This window comes from Phoca vitulina, unplaced genomic scaffold (assembly GCF_004348235.1).
Source record: "Phoca vitulina isolate PV1807 unplaced genomic scaffold, GSC_HSeal_1.0 scaffold5, whole genome shotgun sequence".
In the NCBI taxonomy this organism is placed as follows: Eukaryota; Metazoa; Chordata; class Mammalia; order Carnivora; family Phocidae; genus Phoca; species Phoca vitulina.
Window position 1 is genome coordinate 61,212,402 of NW_022589708.1, and position 15,724 is coordinate 61,228,125.

General features: G+C 37.7%; 1 protein-coding gene across 2 annotated transcripts in view; it reads left to right on the forward strand.

Moving 5' to 3' along the window:
- Positions 1-15,724, forward strand: part of VPS36 (vacuolar protein sorting 36 homolog) — a 33,071-nt gene that overhangs the window by 11,619 nt on the left and 5,728 nt on the right. The window contains exons 4-13 of one of the 2 annotated variants that reach the window (XM_032403095.1): positions 1,195-1,309; positions 2,361-2,450; positions 3,131-3,217; positions 9,818-9,850; positions 9,959-10,036; positions 10,657-10,791; positions 12,187-12,252; positions 13,962-14,026; positions 14,583-14,667; positions 15,587-15,663. In XM_032403095.1, the coding sequence (XP_032258986.1) occupies positions 1,195-1,309; positions 2,361-2,450; positions 3,131-3,217; positions 9,818-9,850; positions 9,959-10,036; positions 10,657-10,791; positions 12,187-12,252; positions 13,962-14,026; positions 14,583-14,667; positions 15,587-15,663 (831 nt within the window). The remainder of the gene's footprint in view (positions 1-1,194; positions 1,310-2,360; positions 2,451-3,130; positions 3,218-9,817; positions 9,851-9,958; positions 10,037-10,656; positions 10,792-12,186; positions 12,253-13,961; positions 14,027-14,582; positions 14,668-15,586; positions 15,664-15,724) is intronic. The other variant, XM_032403096.1, reaches the window with a different exon arrangement.

Below are 15,724 nucleotides of genomic sequence, written 5' to 3' on the forward strand. Positions count from 1 at the left end.
AACTGGCCTAGATTTCTTTTGCTGACTTTGACATTTTTAAACTTCATTTTGTCTTGTAATCTTTAATTCTTCATTGAGTTTCCTTTGACAAAATCTGATAACGGGGCTCAGATTTTTCAGTTTTAAAGATTGTGTAATGCTTTGCTCAGTCACCTGAACCTAATTGCCGTATTTTGTTGCTCTACCTGACAGCTCATTTCAGACAGTCCTGTTACTGTGATTGCATAGTTTATTTGCTCACCTGACTTAAAGAAGTTCACCACAAAGGAATAGGTTCGGAAGAGTCCTTACAAGTCTGGCCCCAGTTTACTAACCAAAGCGTTTACTACACTGAGGAGGCCCCACACATGGTGTTTCAATTTAGTAGCGATATTTAGGCAATCAGATGGACCTAAACAAGATAGAATAATAAATAGGCGAATCTGTAATGTGGTCATAAAGAAAAAGCCCTAAGCTGCGTATCCAAAGTATTTTGACTGCGTTTTTTGGTTTTGCTCATTTATGGAAGGAAATTGTTTATTGAGCAGATTGGGGGGAAAGGCTTATAAAGCTGAACCAATACAATGGTATTTTTAGTAGCACAGAAGATAATGGTAGTCATAAAGATTATGGTAGTTTGTGCTCCTAGCACAGCGGCATTTTGAGATTTGTTTTTGCTGTTGGATTATCTTCTAGAGCATGCTGTTGGTGGAGTGGCATTTTCCAAAAATGATACCGTAGAATGTTAGTTTTGGATGGAGATGTAATAAAATGTCAGCTGGCCGGTTTTACACAGATAAGTTTTCACATTTTGTTTTCAAATGAGTAGGGTAGGATGCTTTGGCAGAAATTATAGGCCCCCTGGTAACCTCTGGGGATGACTCTGTACATGGAAAACCCTAATCATAAACCAAAATAGTGAGCTATCCCAAATTTCGCAAACTTATTTTGAACCTACTTTTTTGAAACCACATTTTTAATTAATCTATAGAGCTAGTAACTTGAACTTCTTGGTTCAGAGCTTATAAGCTGTAAGTAGAGGTATTTTTGAAAGGTTCATTAATACTGAATTAATACAAAGTTTAAAAGGATTCCTTTCAGGATGTCCTTTGTTTCTACATGAATTTTAAAAGTGAACTAAAATATATTAAAAATTATGAAAATAGAATAAGTCATTCTTAAAAGGTAATTAAATTCATTACATTTATTCTTTAGTGCCAAAATAGTGGTTCATCTTCACCCAGCTCCACCCAACAAAGAACCCGGTCCGTTCCAGAGTAGTAAGAACTCCTACATCAAACTCTCCTTCAAAGAACATGGCCAGATTGAGGTGGGTTTTTATATGCGTAAAATTGGACTAGAAACATGTGCTTGTGTGTGTTTTTTGTTGTTGTTAATATGATGTAAATCGATATTGTTCAACATACCAGGTTTCACCATATTTTTACAATAAAATTTTTATATCTTAAGCCTTATCAGTAGAAAATACGAGCTTTAGGTTTTGGTGGGAACGGGAAGCAGGAGGGTGTGGTCCCAAGGAAAAAGCAGAAGCTGTAAATATGCTAAGTCATGCCAGTAGGCTAGTAGTAAAGTTTTCAGTGGTTTGGTTAAAGAGGCAGAGTATAATGCAGTGAAATGTTAAACCATCTCAGTATCTGATAGCTCACCAGACTTAAGTCAGGAAGTCTTTCTTGACTCCACACAAATCTCATCACTCAAGTACTTACTCCATAGTATGATAGTTTACATGTTCCGAGTAGTAAGTCACTGTGTAAGTATTCTTCAGACATTTACAAGTGTGTGTTTATCTCCTCATTGATACCCTAAATTATTTATGTGTTTTTTCTATGGCACTTCACTCAGCACTCCTCACATGGTAGGCACTAAGAAAAGATAAGCGACTAACTGAAATCATTTTCGCTGTAGTTAAACAATATAGTTGATTTTTTGTGAGTGTAGGGATGTTTTGGCCCTAATTTCTGGCTTCACATTTTAACTAGACAAATTATTCTCTGCTTCCTTCATGGATAATGGTTGTATATTTTTCTTGGCACTATATCTGTTTCGCTATAGATTGAAAACAATCCACATATGCGAGATTGTTTAAAGTAGGTCTATTTATTCATTGTCACTCATCTCTTTGTTGAGAATAGCTCACTTTATATAGAAGGTCAGTTTCTTTCTTTTTTTTTTCTTTTCCTTTGTGCTTTATGAAGCTGATCCAAGAAAAGAACTTCCTTTCGTTTCTTTTGATGTTCCTGAGAGTTCTAGGCTTGTTGCAAATGACTGAACAGGCCTTTCAACTAAAGAAATGTTAATGATTTGTATGAGGATACTATAACTTGACTGACTCATTTAAAGTGTATGTCTATGTACAACAGTTTTACAGGCGTTTATCCGAGGAAATGACACAGAGAAGATGGGAGAATATGCCAGTTTCCCAGTCATTACAAACAAATAGAGGACCCCAGGTATTGTTGAAACTGTTTCTGAATCCAGTATTTTTTGCTAGAACTTGCTAGAACAAAATAATGATATTCTGATTAAACATTTATTTTCACAGAACCTAATTTAGTGCTCTGCAGACAGTAGACACTTAGCAAAAATAAATGACTACTTAACAGAGTGATTCTTGGGGTGATAGAAGTTAGATTCCATTCACTACATTCTGTTCTTCATAATCAGTGTGGCATCTGAGAGAACAGACAATGCCTCTGGGTGATGTTTTTCAGGCCAGTCTAAATTAACCACCAACCGTGCACAGATACTCAAATGTGTGAAAAATGTAGTTTGTATAATAAGAGTCAAATACCAAAATTTTACCTATAATTTCTTGCATATTTGAGACCCTATTAAATATCTGATACGTATATAGCTTGCCAAAGAATAAACATGAATTTAATTTATATCTAAAATACAGAGTAAAATATGCCACTTATTGTATGTTTAGTTTTTTTAATAATGATTTGAAGATCGTTATGTATGACAAGAAACTGACACATGTTTTGAAAGGAAACTAGATGTAATCATGTGCTGGTTTTCTTTGGTTCTTTGTGGGTCCCTTCCCGCCATTGAAAACATGTTGTGGTGGGTTGCAAAATAGTGTGTCCTTCCTATTTTGTATGTTTTATTTTCTACTTTTGTTTTTCAGCCAGGAAGAATAAGGGCTGTAGGAATTGTAGGCATTGAAAGGAAATTGGAAGAAAAAAGGAAAGAAACGGACAAAAACATTTCTGAGGTAACTCATACATAAAGTTCCGGTCAGCTGTCTTTCTTGGCCATTTGTGTTGATTCTTTTGGATGTAGCTGTGACTAATTCCATTCTATGTATTGGAATATATTTAGTTTGCCTGAAGCCATAGTCTCTTATTCCAGGTCTTCTTCAGGTTGGCATAATTTAGCCAAAACATGTTTTAAAAACCTTTTCCAGGGCTCCTGGGTGGCTCAGATGGTTAAGCGTCTGCCTTCGGCTCAGGTCATGATCCCAGGGTCCTGGGATCGAGTCCCGCATTGGGCTCCTTGCTCAGCAGGGAGCCTGCTTCTCCCTCTCCCTCTGCCTCTCCCTCTGCTTGTTCTCTCTCCGTCTCTCTCGCAAATGAATAAATAAAAATCTTTAAAAAAAAATAAAATAAAAATAAAAACCTTTTCCAAAAAGAAATAAAAATGAAACTCAAATTTGTTTTCTGTGATGTTAGAAAACATTGTGGGTTGCTGTGTGTAAATTTTAAAGCCTAGATGGAATTAATTGGAGAATACTCCTAATGAATTCCGGGTCCTCTGTATAATTATTTGGAGGTTTGGTTAACTTAGTTGAGGGAAAAATGCTATTCTGAGGCTGTTAACCTGGCCAGATGCCACACAGTTTTATGCCACTGATGCTCAGGGACCAGACACGGACACAGTAAGAAAGGCGCAGACCAGCCCATCCCTTCCACCAGGAGAACAACCCTGAGCATGTGCTTCGCAGTGTGTCTGCAACTTCATCATATCTGAGGAAATGCAAGTGAAAGGGAAAGAAGTCTAGTTAAGAAAAGCAGTTAGGCATGTTAGATTCTGCAGTCAGCTACTACATGGGAACATGTCATTGGTCTTCCTGTGTTTATATAAAAATGACCTTGGATTTTTTATGAAATGACCCTATGAAGTAATTCTTCAGTTTTTAATAACTAGTTTATAAGTAAAATTCCATTGACTGGTGCTCTTCATAGAATTTCAAAGACGTATATCAATCAAATAAAGTCTAAGCTGCAAATAGTTATGGGATACCTGTATTAATCCAGGTTCTCTGGAGAAACAATCAGTAGGAGATCTATAGATACCAATATACAAATGTAGTTATCAATATATCCCTCTCTATATATATACACACACAATGCCATTTAATATAAGGAATTGACTCATGTGATTGTGGGGACTGAAAAGTCCCACAATCTGCCACGTGCAAGCTGGTGACCCAGGAAAGCTGGTGATAGAAATCCTAAACTAAGTCCGAAGGCCTGAGAACCAGGAGCACTGATGGTTTAGGTCCAGTCCAAAGGCAGGGTAAGACTGCTGTCTTGGCTTAACCAGTCAGGCAGGGAAAGTGTGAGTTCTCCCTTCCTCCAGCCTTTTGTTCTGGCTCTTGAGGATTGGATGATGCCCACCCGCAGTGAGGAGGGCAGTTCTGCTTCTGGCTACCAATTCAAATGCTAAACTCATGTGGAAATACCCTCACAGACCCATCAATCATGTTTGATCAAGAACCTGGGCACCTCATGATCTAGTCAAGTCCACATATAAAATTAATCACCGTATTACCAAGTATGGGCCCACTAGATTGAAAATACAGATCATTGAGAAACCAAGGTCATTTGACCTATTAAGTGCCCATGGTCTAGGTTTTGCTGATCTCATATTTATGGTAAAGTTTTATATGTTCCTCAGCTCTAAGTATTTCCTGCCAAATGGCAGTTGGATCCAGAGGCCTGATCAGACTCGTGTTTGATCTCTTTGCTGAGACTAGCGGTGATGCTGTATTTTTTCCTAAGGAGGCACATCCTGTCTTTGTTGATGATGGCAGCAGCTGTTCATGTTCATTGCATAGATCTGCTGGTTCACTGGTGGTTACAAATGGTGATACTCTAGGATTTATTTTTTATTAGTTGGAATACCTTTTGAAGAGATGCTTCCCTTCATCTACTATTTGACTACTCAGTATGAACTATGATATAGTTCATACAGGGAAGGCAGAATAAGTGCCTTTTTCTTATCATCAGGATAATTAATTGGTTCCTTATCATCCTTCAGTGGCAACTCATTCGAGGTTTTTTACATATTAGTATGAATTCACAAATCTTAACATATCTGATGGGTTTCAATCAGTTGCAATTATTATCCTGTTTAAAGTTCACATTGTCCCATCTTTGGCTAGTTGGAGCCTCTTCAAGTTGGCTCCTGAGTGCTTTTGATGTGACCTGGTGGACTTTGATAGCTTCCTTGCTATTTACTATGACAAAAGTTCCAGGACCAGCTTGTACATTTCCTGCCCCAGATCTGGAATCAGCCATTACCTGAGAAGTCCCTGTTTTTCCTAGATGCCCAAAGGCTTTTTCCCCTCCTTTTTTTATAAAGCACAGTAATTTTACTAGAATGTGTTGATGTGTTAGTCATTCTGGGTTGTTCTTCTCAGGTACACAATATACTCTTAGTAGTTGGTTCTAGAAATTGCATCTTTTAATTCCAGGGAATTTTTTCAGTTTTATAAGTTTTAATAATTGCTTTATTTTTTTTCCTCTAAGACCATTAGCTGTGTGTTGAAGCTCTACTGCCTAGCTTTACTCTTTGTGACTTTCCTTTTTTTTTTTTAGATTTTATTTATTTATTTGTCAGAGAGAGAGAGCACGCACAAGTAGGGGGAGCGGCAGGCAGAGGGAGAGGGAGAAGCAGGCTTCCTGCCAAGCAGGGAGCCCAATGTGGGGCTCGATCCCAGGACCCTGGGATCATGACCTGAGCCGAAGACAGCTGCTTAACTGACTGAGCCACCCAGGCATCCCCCCTTTGCGACTTTCAAACCCTTTTTATCTCTTTCATTTCTTATTAGGAAATTGTTCTCTTTCTAGCCTGTTGTTTCTCTTAAGGTATTATCTGTTGTGTTTATTCACTCTTGTGTTCTAATATAGTCTTTATTTCTGAAATGATTTTTTCAAAAATTCTTTCCTGAATCATGTCACTTCATTTCTGATTTATTTTGTCCATTCATGGCTTGTGTCATTTTATTAACCTCTTTTAGCTCATGTTGAAAGAAAAGGTTAAATTTTGATCTGATCTATGAGCATGCCTTTCCAGCTTGCTTTTGTTATCTGTAATGTTATTTTACTCCTTATTTTCTTTTTTCTCATAATACCTTTGTGTGGCGTTTGACCTTGATACTTTGCTGTTGCTATTTTTCATGTGGAATTAGTTTTCCTGAACTTTGAGAGAAAGGCCTAGTGTAGGGTAGCTTGTCTTACTCCACAGAGCTCACTCTTCTGCTGTGTTCATGCAGCGTTAAAAAAGGTGGTGGCTTGCTTTCTGATTTCCTGGCCCTATATTCCCTTCCCCTGTTTTTATCTGGACCTTTTTTTTGCCCTTCCTCTATTCTTATTCTTCTCTTGCTCAGTTTTTGAGTCCTCTGTTAGCGGTTTCTCCCTGGTGTGGGATCCCCTGCTGGAAGCGGAACCTGGAGGGCCAGCCCTTCCTGAGGACCCCTCATACCCACCCATTATTGAAGTGGGCAGAACCCTCCCAGTTTTAGTTCCTGTCCTCATATTGGCTAGACTCTCTTTCCAGGGACTACCTATGGGCTCCTTTGGGGTCTCTTGTTGTCGAATCCATCACTTGCCCTGTTGCTTCCCTTTTCTTTCTCCTGCCTGGATGCTGAGAGCATGCAGATCTTGTGGCTCTTGGTAGTTTGTCCTTACCTGCTTGTATCTTGAGGTTTTTTAGAGCTATCTTGTCACTTAGTTTTATAGTATATGCTGCCTATGGATTTTTGGTTTTGAGATCTAGTTGCCCTCTTTCTTTGTTGGGATTTGGAGAGATTCAGAAACTTTGCTGCCATCGCCACCATCTTCCCAGAATCTTTAAATTCACAAAGTTCCAGCATTTTGGCATTACAGGGGTTCTTACTCTCCAGAGAAGTAATCATCTAGTGACTGGATTTGGAAGCAGGGTTATGAGAACTCAGGTCTCCTGGTGTGCAGACAAGTGTGGTCCTCCTACATCGTGGCCACTCTCTGCCATTTGGAAGGTACTATCACTGTCCTCTTTCAGTGACATTTGTTGTCATCTTTTTGTGTGACACTTTTGGAGATGGCATGGAGCAGTGAACTAATTTTGAATTATTAGTATTTTTCTGAGTGGTGCCATACTAATTTGGTGTTCAAAATCATGTTTTTCTTAATTTATGAAATGCTATTCTGTTTCAATCTAATTTTCATGGAGTTGCATAGCTCAGAGGTTTTAACACGGTCATCGTGCTCTCTCACACAGGTCAGTGATTTATTCAGCAGGTGGTCCTTGCTCTCTACTCCGTGCAAGCCCTGCATCAGGCAGATGTTTTAGATACGACAGTGCACCAGACAGGCAGGCAAACAGGCGTTCCCTACAGTGGGAGAAATGCCGTGTTAGAGAAAACAGTGGCTGCAGCAGGAACACATTACATGGCCTCTACCTTCTTTGGGGGTCAGGGAGGCCTTGTTAGCACTCGTAATGGAAGTCAAGGCCTGGAAGTTTAGCAGGCGCTGGCAGACGACTAGTAGGGGTAAGAGGACCCAGGTGGAGGGAACAGAGTATGTACAGGTAGAGAATCAAGAAAACTGAAACGGGGCGCCTGGGTGGTTCAGCTTAGTGTCCGACTCTTGATTTTGGCTCAGGTCATGATCTCAGGGTCTGGGATTGAGCCCTGCATCAGGCTCAGACTGAGCATGGAGTCTGCTTAGGATTCTCTCTCTCCCTCTACCCCCGCTCCCCCGCGTGTACACACACAGTCTCTCTTAAAAAAAAAAAAAAAACACAAACAGAAAATTCAGGAATATATTAATAGTTATTGAAGCTAATAACCAAAATAATGACTGAAAGCAAGAAATAATGCTATAAATCAACTCACAAGAATACTTTTAAAGCAGTTGCCTTTTTTTTTTTTTTTTGAAAAAATTAGAGTGGAAATTTGACTGTGGATATGGTCGAGGGATAGATGGTCTGTAAAGTGGCAGGTAAAATAATAGAATGGGCAAATGCATCTCTTTTGCATTTGTACATATGTTGCTTTAATTTTATTATAGGTAGTTTCTCTGTTTTTTAGATAATTGGCTAATTCCAAATTTTAGAATAATAATATAGATAGAAGTGAGGAAGCTTTTGTGTTTTATGATTACTTAAAATACAGGTATTTCTTCTAAGACACTAAAATATTTGTATTTATTTTTTACAGACTGTAAGCAATAGGGCTAATTTATGTATTCTGTATTCAATGTGGACTCACTATTACTCTTAGCATATTTTTTTATATGAAAATGTAACAGTAAATAAAGTGATTTACCATAAAATTTTAAAAAGTGTTGTCTTACTAGTTTTCTTTACACAGGTAAGAGAAATCTATCAATATTTTGTATATCAGAAGTAAGAATCTAAGTGTGTAAAGTGTTTGTGTGTTTTATTTTTGAAAACTAGGTTGGTGTGTGATTTGCCTTCCATTTAAATGTTAGAAATGACTTAGTTTCAGAGCTGGTGCCCAGAGTTTCCCACAAAAGGTTTCCTGCATCTGCTGACTGTTGCTGATAAGAATCCAGTGTTTAAGCCTTTTGTTTATCTGAGGAAATTCCTGTTAGGTGTGTGCACATTCCCCTTTGTTTTCAGTATTAGCCTTAGTAAGTCTGGCCATAAGAATCTTACACAACACTCTATTCTTTCAGCAAAATCCTTTTGCAGATGGGGGATACTTTTCTGCATGCAAGTAAGATGGTAATGAGCTAATCAGAATCTGTTGACCACTACTCTGTATGGACCAAAAGATTTTTCATTTAATGATAAGCTGCTTAATTGGTTTAAAAAATAACATCTGTGCACATCATTTGGAAGATGTTCTTCACTGGAAGTATTGTTTTGGCAGTATGAAATAAATTTATTGTGAATATGTCTGATTAAGTTTAAAGAAGACTTTGAAGTGGATATTCATTGTAGTAAATCAAACTATTGATGAGTTTTATTTAAGTATGTTTTGGTAGTATTTGAATGTTTTTCCTTTCTGATATCCACTGTATCCAAAGCTACAAGTATAATCTGTTCAGTATTTAAAGGCTGAGGTTTTCAGTTTCAGTTAAATCACACCTGCTATTAAAGCCAAAATTGTTGTGCTCAAGGAAGTATTCTGGCAGCTGTGCATTGCCATTTTCCACCAGGAAAGCTTTACACAGCCTTTGATTCTTGACCTCCCGTCAGGAAATGGTTTTGGGAAAAACCAGTGACAAATTTTCTTGCTTGTGTGAAAGAACAGTAAATAATATTTTCTGAACAATTTATTACTTATGTCACCTTTTGTTTGTTTAATCAAACATACATCAATGGTAACTGTTTTCTCTTTGAAAATGTGAAAAGTCGTTTTTCACAGTTTGTTTTGGAAAATTTATGGTTTCTTAGCTAAACTGAGTTCTTAGAATAAGATAGGGTTATTATTTATGTAAGTATTTACATAAATTGATATTTGTAAGAAATTTTCAAGAATTTTTGTGTAAGGGAAGAAAATAGAGAAACTAAGCTTCTTTGCTTTAAAACATTTTAATTCTTTAGATAGATTCCAACAAAAACTCATTTCTCATTTCAGGCCTTTGAAGACCTCAGCAAGCTAATGATCAAGGTATGTGTAATTTACACCTATTGAATTCCTCCCAGTTATGATATGAGTTTTGTTAGCAGACACTTTGGGGACATGATTTTTTTCAGTCTTTTACTGTTCTCTTGACAGGCTAAGGAAATGGTGGAGTTATCAAAATCAATTGCTAATAAGATTAAAGACAAGCAAGGTGACATCACAGAAGATGAGGTAAATAGGTTGCCTTTTTAAGGCATTAGAAACGAGATTAGACAAATAATGCAGTGATGTTTTGGTGGGTTAGCAGTTTCTTTCTTAATGTAGTGATTTCTGTTAGGGCTTGTGGACATATGAAAGTATTAAAGAAAAAGTCAACCAGTAGGATTAGAAGATACTTGAATACCTTCTCTTGGAGTGTGGAAAAGAGAGACACTGAAATGTGTAAGGAGTGGTTGTTTTATACGTATCCATATGTTTGATATTTGTTTCATTAAATTTGTCTGCAGTCTGGTCACAGCCATGTTCCTTTCTAAGTTTTTGGCTTTACCATTTGGTTGGCCTTAAATACAGCACAGTTGTTACCTAAACCTCTTCTCACACCGAACTCGTGAGGTCAGTGGAGTACGAAATATCAAGACAGAAGGAAGAAGAAGAATTAATTAGCTTTATGCAGGGAACTACTAGAAATCCACTTTCTTAGAGTTTACGCTATAGAAACAAGGTAGAAGAAATGGGTAGATATAGAAATAATTGAGTAGAATTGAATTTATGATAGAAAGATTTCAAATGTTGGGGTGGAGAGACTAATGCTGCTTATTTGTCCTTTTGTGCATTTTCTTCTCTGATTATAGACCATCAGGTTTAAGTCCTATTTGCTGAGCATGGGCATCGCTAACCCAGTTACCAGGGAAACCTGTGGCTCTGGCACACAGTACCACGTGCAGCTGGCCAGACAGCTGGCTGGAATACTGCAGATGCCACTAGAGGTAAAAGCAAAACCTAAGTGGTCTCTCGGTCGTGTTAAGTAATCGCCAAGTCTTCAGAAATCTTAACACGAGTCTAACTCCTTTCACAGTGTGGCTACTATTCAACCAACATGTTATTTTTTTCTCTCAGGAATATTAAATCATTTTGGTGTACTTATTAGTGGATTTGTTGTCAAAATCTAGATTGTTTTCAGTTTCCATTTCAGATATCTGTAACTCCTTAAATCTATTTGATAGGAAGTTTTTCTTATCTCTTGTTTTCAAAAGGAAATATATGATCTCTAGATGTTGATACATATTTCTATATATCGAATCTTAATATAAGTGTACTGTTAATCATTTCATAATACAGATTTATCTTCTGACATTACTCAGGCAATCAAAACTTCATTTATTAAAAAAACTTATATTAAGAAGTATTTCCGTCATGACAAAATAGAATAGTACAATGAATCCCTCCGTGACTATCATCCAGGTTCGTGTGTAAGCAGCCTTCACTCAAAATTACTTTAAGGCAATCCCAGACATCACATCACTTTGTAAATTTTTCAGTATGTAATTACAATGATAAAGATGCCTTTAAATGTAATTATAATCCCATTTCACACAGGAAAAGTTAAAAATAGTTTTTTAGTATCATCAAATATCTCGTTAGTAGTCACATTTTCTCTTACAGTTAGTTTGTTCAAATCAGGATACCTTGCAATTGGTTGATTTGTCTCAAAGTTTTTTGTTTTTTTTTTTTTAATTCCATAGGTTTCCCCTTCTCCTATCTCTTTTTTCTCTCCCATACAACTTATTTATTGAAGAAACTAGTGGTTTATTATAGAGTGTCTCAGAGTCTGGATTTTATTGATTTGTGTTTTAACATACTTCCCTGCCCCATGTATTCCTTGTAGACTGGAAGTTATATCTAGGAGTTCTTTTTTCTTTTTTTCTGATGCATGTTTCATAGAGGGTGCTGTGCATTTCCATCAGGAGGTACATAATGTCTGTTTGTCTTTTTGGTGATGTAGCAGCAGCTACCAACAGTCAATATCTAGATCTGTCATTCATTTGGGGTTACAATGGTGATATTCCTATTTAATTCCATAATTTATTCATTTATTAGTTGTAATAACTTAAAACGTTTAAATACACTTTTTGAAACATGGTGTAGAGGCCCTCATCTCATTTAAGTAAATGTTAAAACAGTAATAGTGATGTTTAAGTCCAAATACTGAATTTGAAATGCTTCATGTATCTGACTAGGTTTTCCTCTATATAAATTTAGATTTTAAAGACTTCTTAGGAAGTTTTATGATTCCTGATTTCACTCTGATTATGATTTCTGTTAAGAAATGCCAACTGGTGCTAATTATAACATAATACTTTTTAAATTCCATATTTTAACAGGAACGAGGGGGAATAATGTCACTCACGGAGGTGTACTGTTTAGTAAACCGAGCTCGAGGAATGGAAGTAAGAATAGAACATTTAGATATTCTTTTAACTAAATATAGACTTTCTTAATACAACACACGTTCTCCAAAGTGAGTACAATTTGAGGAAGGGTTGAGAATATCAAAACTATTTGAGCAGCAGTGTGGTGTAGTAAAAGAATACTGCCTTGGGATCTAGGAGGTAGGCTCTGTCCCTGGTTTTGCCAGTGATGTGCTGAGTGATGTTGAGTAGCTTACTTAACATCACTGAGACTCGGTTTTCCTACCTTTAAAACAAGGATTTGGATTGACCAATACCTTCTGGCTTTAATATTCTGTGTCTGTACTGTGATTAATAAGCCTGTGTATGATCCTTTTCTCTGTGATTGTCAACTGTTTTGGATTCACTGGGTTGGATACAGATGGTCTGTAGAGAAACAGGGGGCAAGCTGCCCTCTTCCTCTGGCTCTGAGTCAGCAGTGGCTGTTTTTCGACCCTTGTTGTCCCTTCACACCCACATGTCCTCGGCCCCCCCAAATTCTGTCCGTGCACTCTTTGAGCCCTTTAGTCGACAGTTTTGTGGCGTCAGTAGTCACCTCTGTGTGAACAGTTGATATACCTGTCTTTCCAGCGCTCCCCGAAGAGCCAGGAGTTGAGCCTCTGCTCTGTTTTTATTTGAACTGTCATCATGACTGCCGTCAGTGAGTCCTTACTGTTGCGCTCTGCACACATTACCCCATTTCTCCTCGCAGTACCTCAGCGAGGTAGCTACTTTCCCTCTCCCCACCTAGGGCATGATGTGAGGATGAGGAAGCTGAGGCTCACAAAGATTCAGTTATCTGACCAAGGCTGTGCCTGGAAACAGTGGTTTGACAGGTGTTTGCGCCCGGGCTGGGCTGGCTCTGGAGCCATTCTGTGTGACTCAGAGTCGTACTCGTCAACCACCACACGGGCTGATTCTTTAAGGTTGCGTGGTCTGGAAGGGTGGCCACTAGCTAGCTACATGTGACAAGTGTGACCTTGCAATACAGTTAATCCAAACTGAGGTATGCTAGAAGTGTAAATTACACACCAGATTTAGAAGACTTCATACAGGGGCGCCTGGGTGGCTCAGTAGGTTAAGCGTCTGCCTTTGGCTCAGGTCATGATCCTGGAATCCCGGGAAAGAGTCCCGCATCGGGCTCCCTGCTCAGTGGGGAGTCTGCTTCTTCCCTCTGGCCCTCCCCCCTCTCATGCTCTCTCTCTCTCAAACAAATGGATAAAATCTTTAAAAAAAAAAAAAAAAGACTTCGTACAGAATATGAAAATTAAATATCTCGTTAATAATTTTTATATTGATTATATGTTGATGTTTTAGATCTATTGGGTTAAATAAAATACATGTATTAAAATTAATTTCACCTGTTCCTTTTTATTTTATTAATATGACTACTGGAAATTTAAAATTACATATATGGCTTGCATTGTCTTCTGTTGGATAGCACTGCTTTGTTTCTTTGTTATTTCTTTTTGCCTTATAGTGATGAAGCCACCTAAAATCCCTGACAAATGATAATTTTTACATTTTTATTTAAAAAAATTTTTTTAAATAGACTCCATGCCCAACATGGAGCTTGAACTCATGACCCTGAGATCAAGTCACAGATAAATGATAATTGTTAAATTTCCTCTTCTGTTCTAGGGATCATTATAATTATATAGCATCACTCTGTTAATTTGCAGTGTAAACTGGATTTTTTTTCCTATTAGTTGCTCTCACCAGAAGATTTAGTGAATGCGTGCAAGATGCTGGAAGCGCTAAAATTACCTATCAGGTAAAAGAACCTCTGTGGGAAGCTTGCCAACTAGAGCCACTGTTCCATACAGAGTAGACAGGGAGGGCCTGCCGGCCTGCTGTCTGTGTGGTGAGCCAACCTATTGCCCCTCTTGGAACTAAACAAACAGAATTCACTTGTCATCCTGGCTTCCCTCCTTATCAGGGCTGGTAGTGCAAGTCTTGTTGATTTGGGGGCAGTGACAGAAGAATGTCGGCTCTTCCTAGGAGGTCAGAATAAGCAGTCCCTCTGCTAGACATCTTGTTAGTTTCTGGAGAGTTAAAAAGTACAGATGTTCAGCTGTGAATTATATTTTCCTCTCCTCAGGTTAAAAAATGTGCCAGACATATTTTCTTTAGCATGTGGATTATAGTTCATACTTTGATTAAATATTTATTCACCAGCTTTTTAGTTATGCTGTAGTTGCTTATGGTTGTTATGTGTTAAATATTGCCCTGATATCCGGACATAAAAGAAAGCACAGGATCTTTGCACCTCCTTAGTGGTTGAAGATCCTAGATATTCACAGCTTTGTTCTCCCATCTGTCATTTTTAGGCTCCGAGTTTTTGACAGTGGCGTCATGGTAATTGAGCTTCAGAGCCACAAGGAAGAGGAAATGGTGGCCTCAGCCTTGGAGACAGTATGTGAACCCCGTTTCCTCCTCATCAGTCTGCCCACCGAGACCTGAATGCTTAGCAACTTGAGAAACAGGATTTCCTTTTGAATTTAACTTTACTAAAAAGTAATGTTTGTAGACCCAATTAAAAACACCTATTATTAACAACGAATAAATACTAATCAAAATTACACTTTTCAAACTTTTGAAACTTACGAAGGAGAATTAGAATTTGGGAGGTGCTATCTTTTTGTTTGAAGCTCAGTCTTGTGGACAGGTTTTTAACTTTGCTAATTGGAATGTTACCTGTGACGGAACTTTTTCTTTGAGTAACACCTACATAAGCAGTATTATGAAACATCACAAGTTGTTTTACCAAATAATTGCTTCAAAAAATATGAAAAGCAACTGTAGTTTAGATGGATTTTACTGGCCAAACTACTGCTATTACTCATTAGGAGACTTGAAATATTACTGCCTTCATAGCCTCTGTGGTGAACCTGTTTAATTTGAATAACTCATATTTATTACACTTATTTTAAACTAGATGAAAACCTCAAGACTATCGATATTTCTACCATATATTTTAAGCTAAACCTAATATAAGGTTCCTTTACTGGAGCATGAAGTATGCACTCAGTTAGAATTTGTTACATGTTCCTTTTCAGAATCTCAAAGAGTTCTTCTTAGGGTTCAGTATAGTGCCTTTGTTACATTCTAGAGGGCTTCACGATATTTTAGGCTCTACTACATTTTTCTCGATCCTTCAGCATTTGTAGAATTAAACATTAGTGAAGAAGATTTAGTTCTATAGTAAATATTCTTTGGATTTTACTGAGAAATTCAGTAACTTACTTTCTGAGTACCCTGGTAGACGCCCTCCCTAGGTTAGTACCTAGGTGGCCTAAATTACCACATTTTTTCCCTGCTGTGTTTCTGTTAGGTTTCAGAAAAGGGATCCCTGACATCAGAAGAGTTTGCTAAGCTGGTAGGAATGTCTGTCCTCCTGGCTAAGGAAAGGTAAGTGAGGTCCTTGCTCTTCATTACAACTGTATTTGTGCTTCCGAATGGACAAATGATT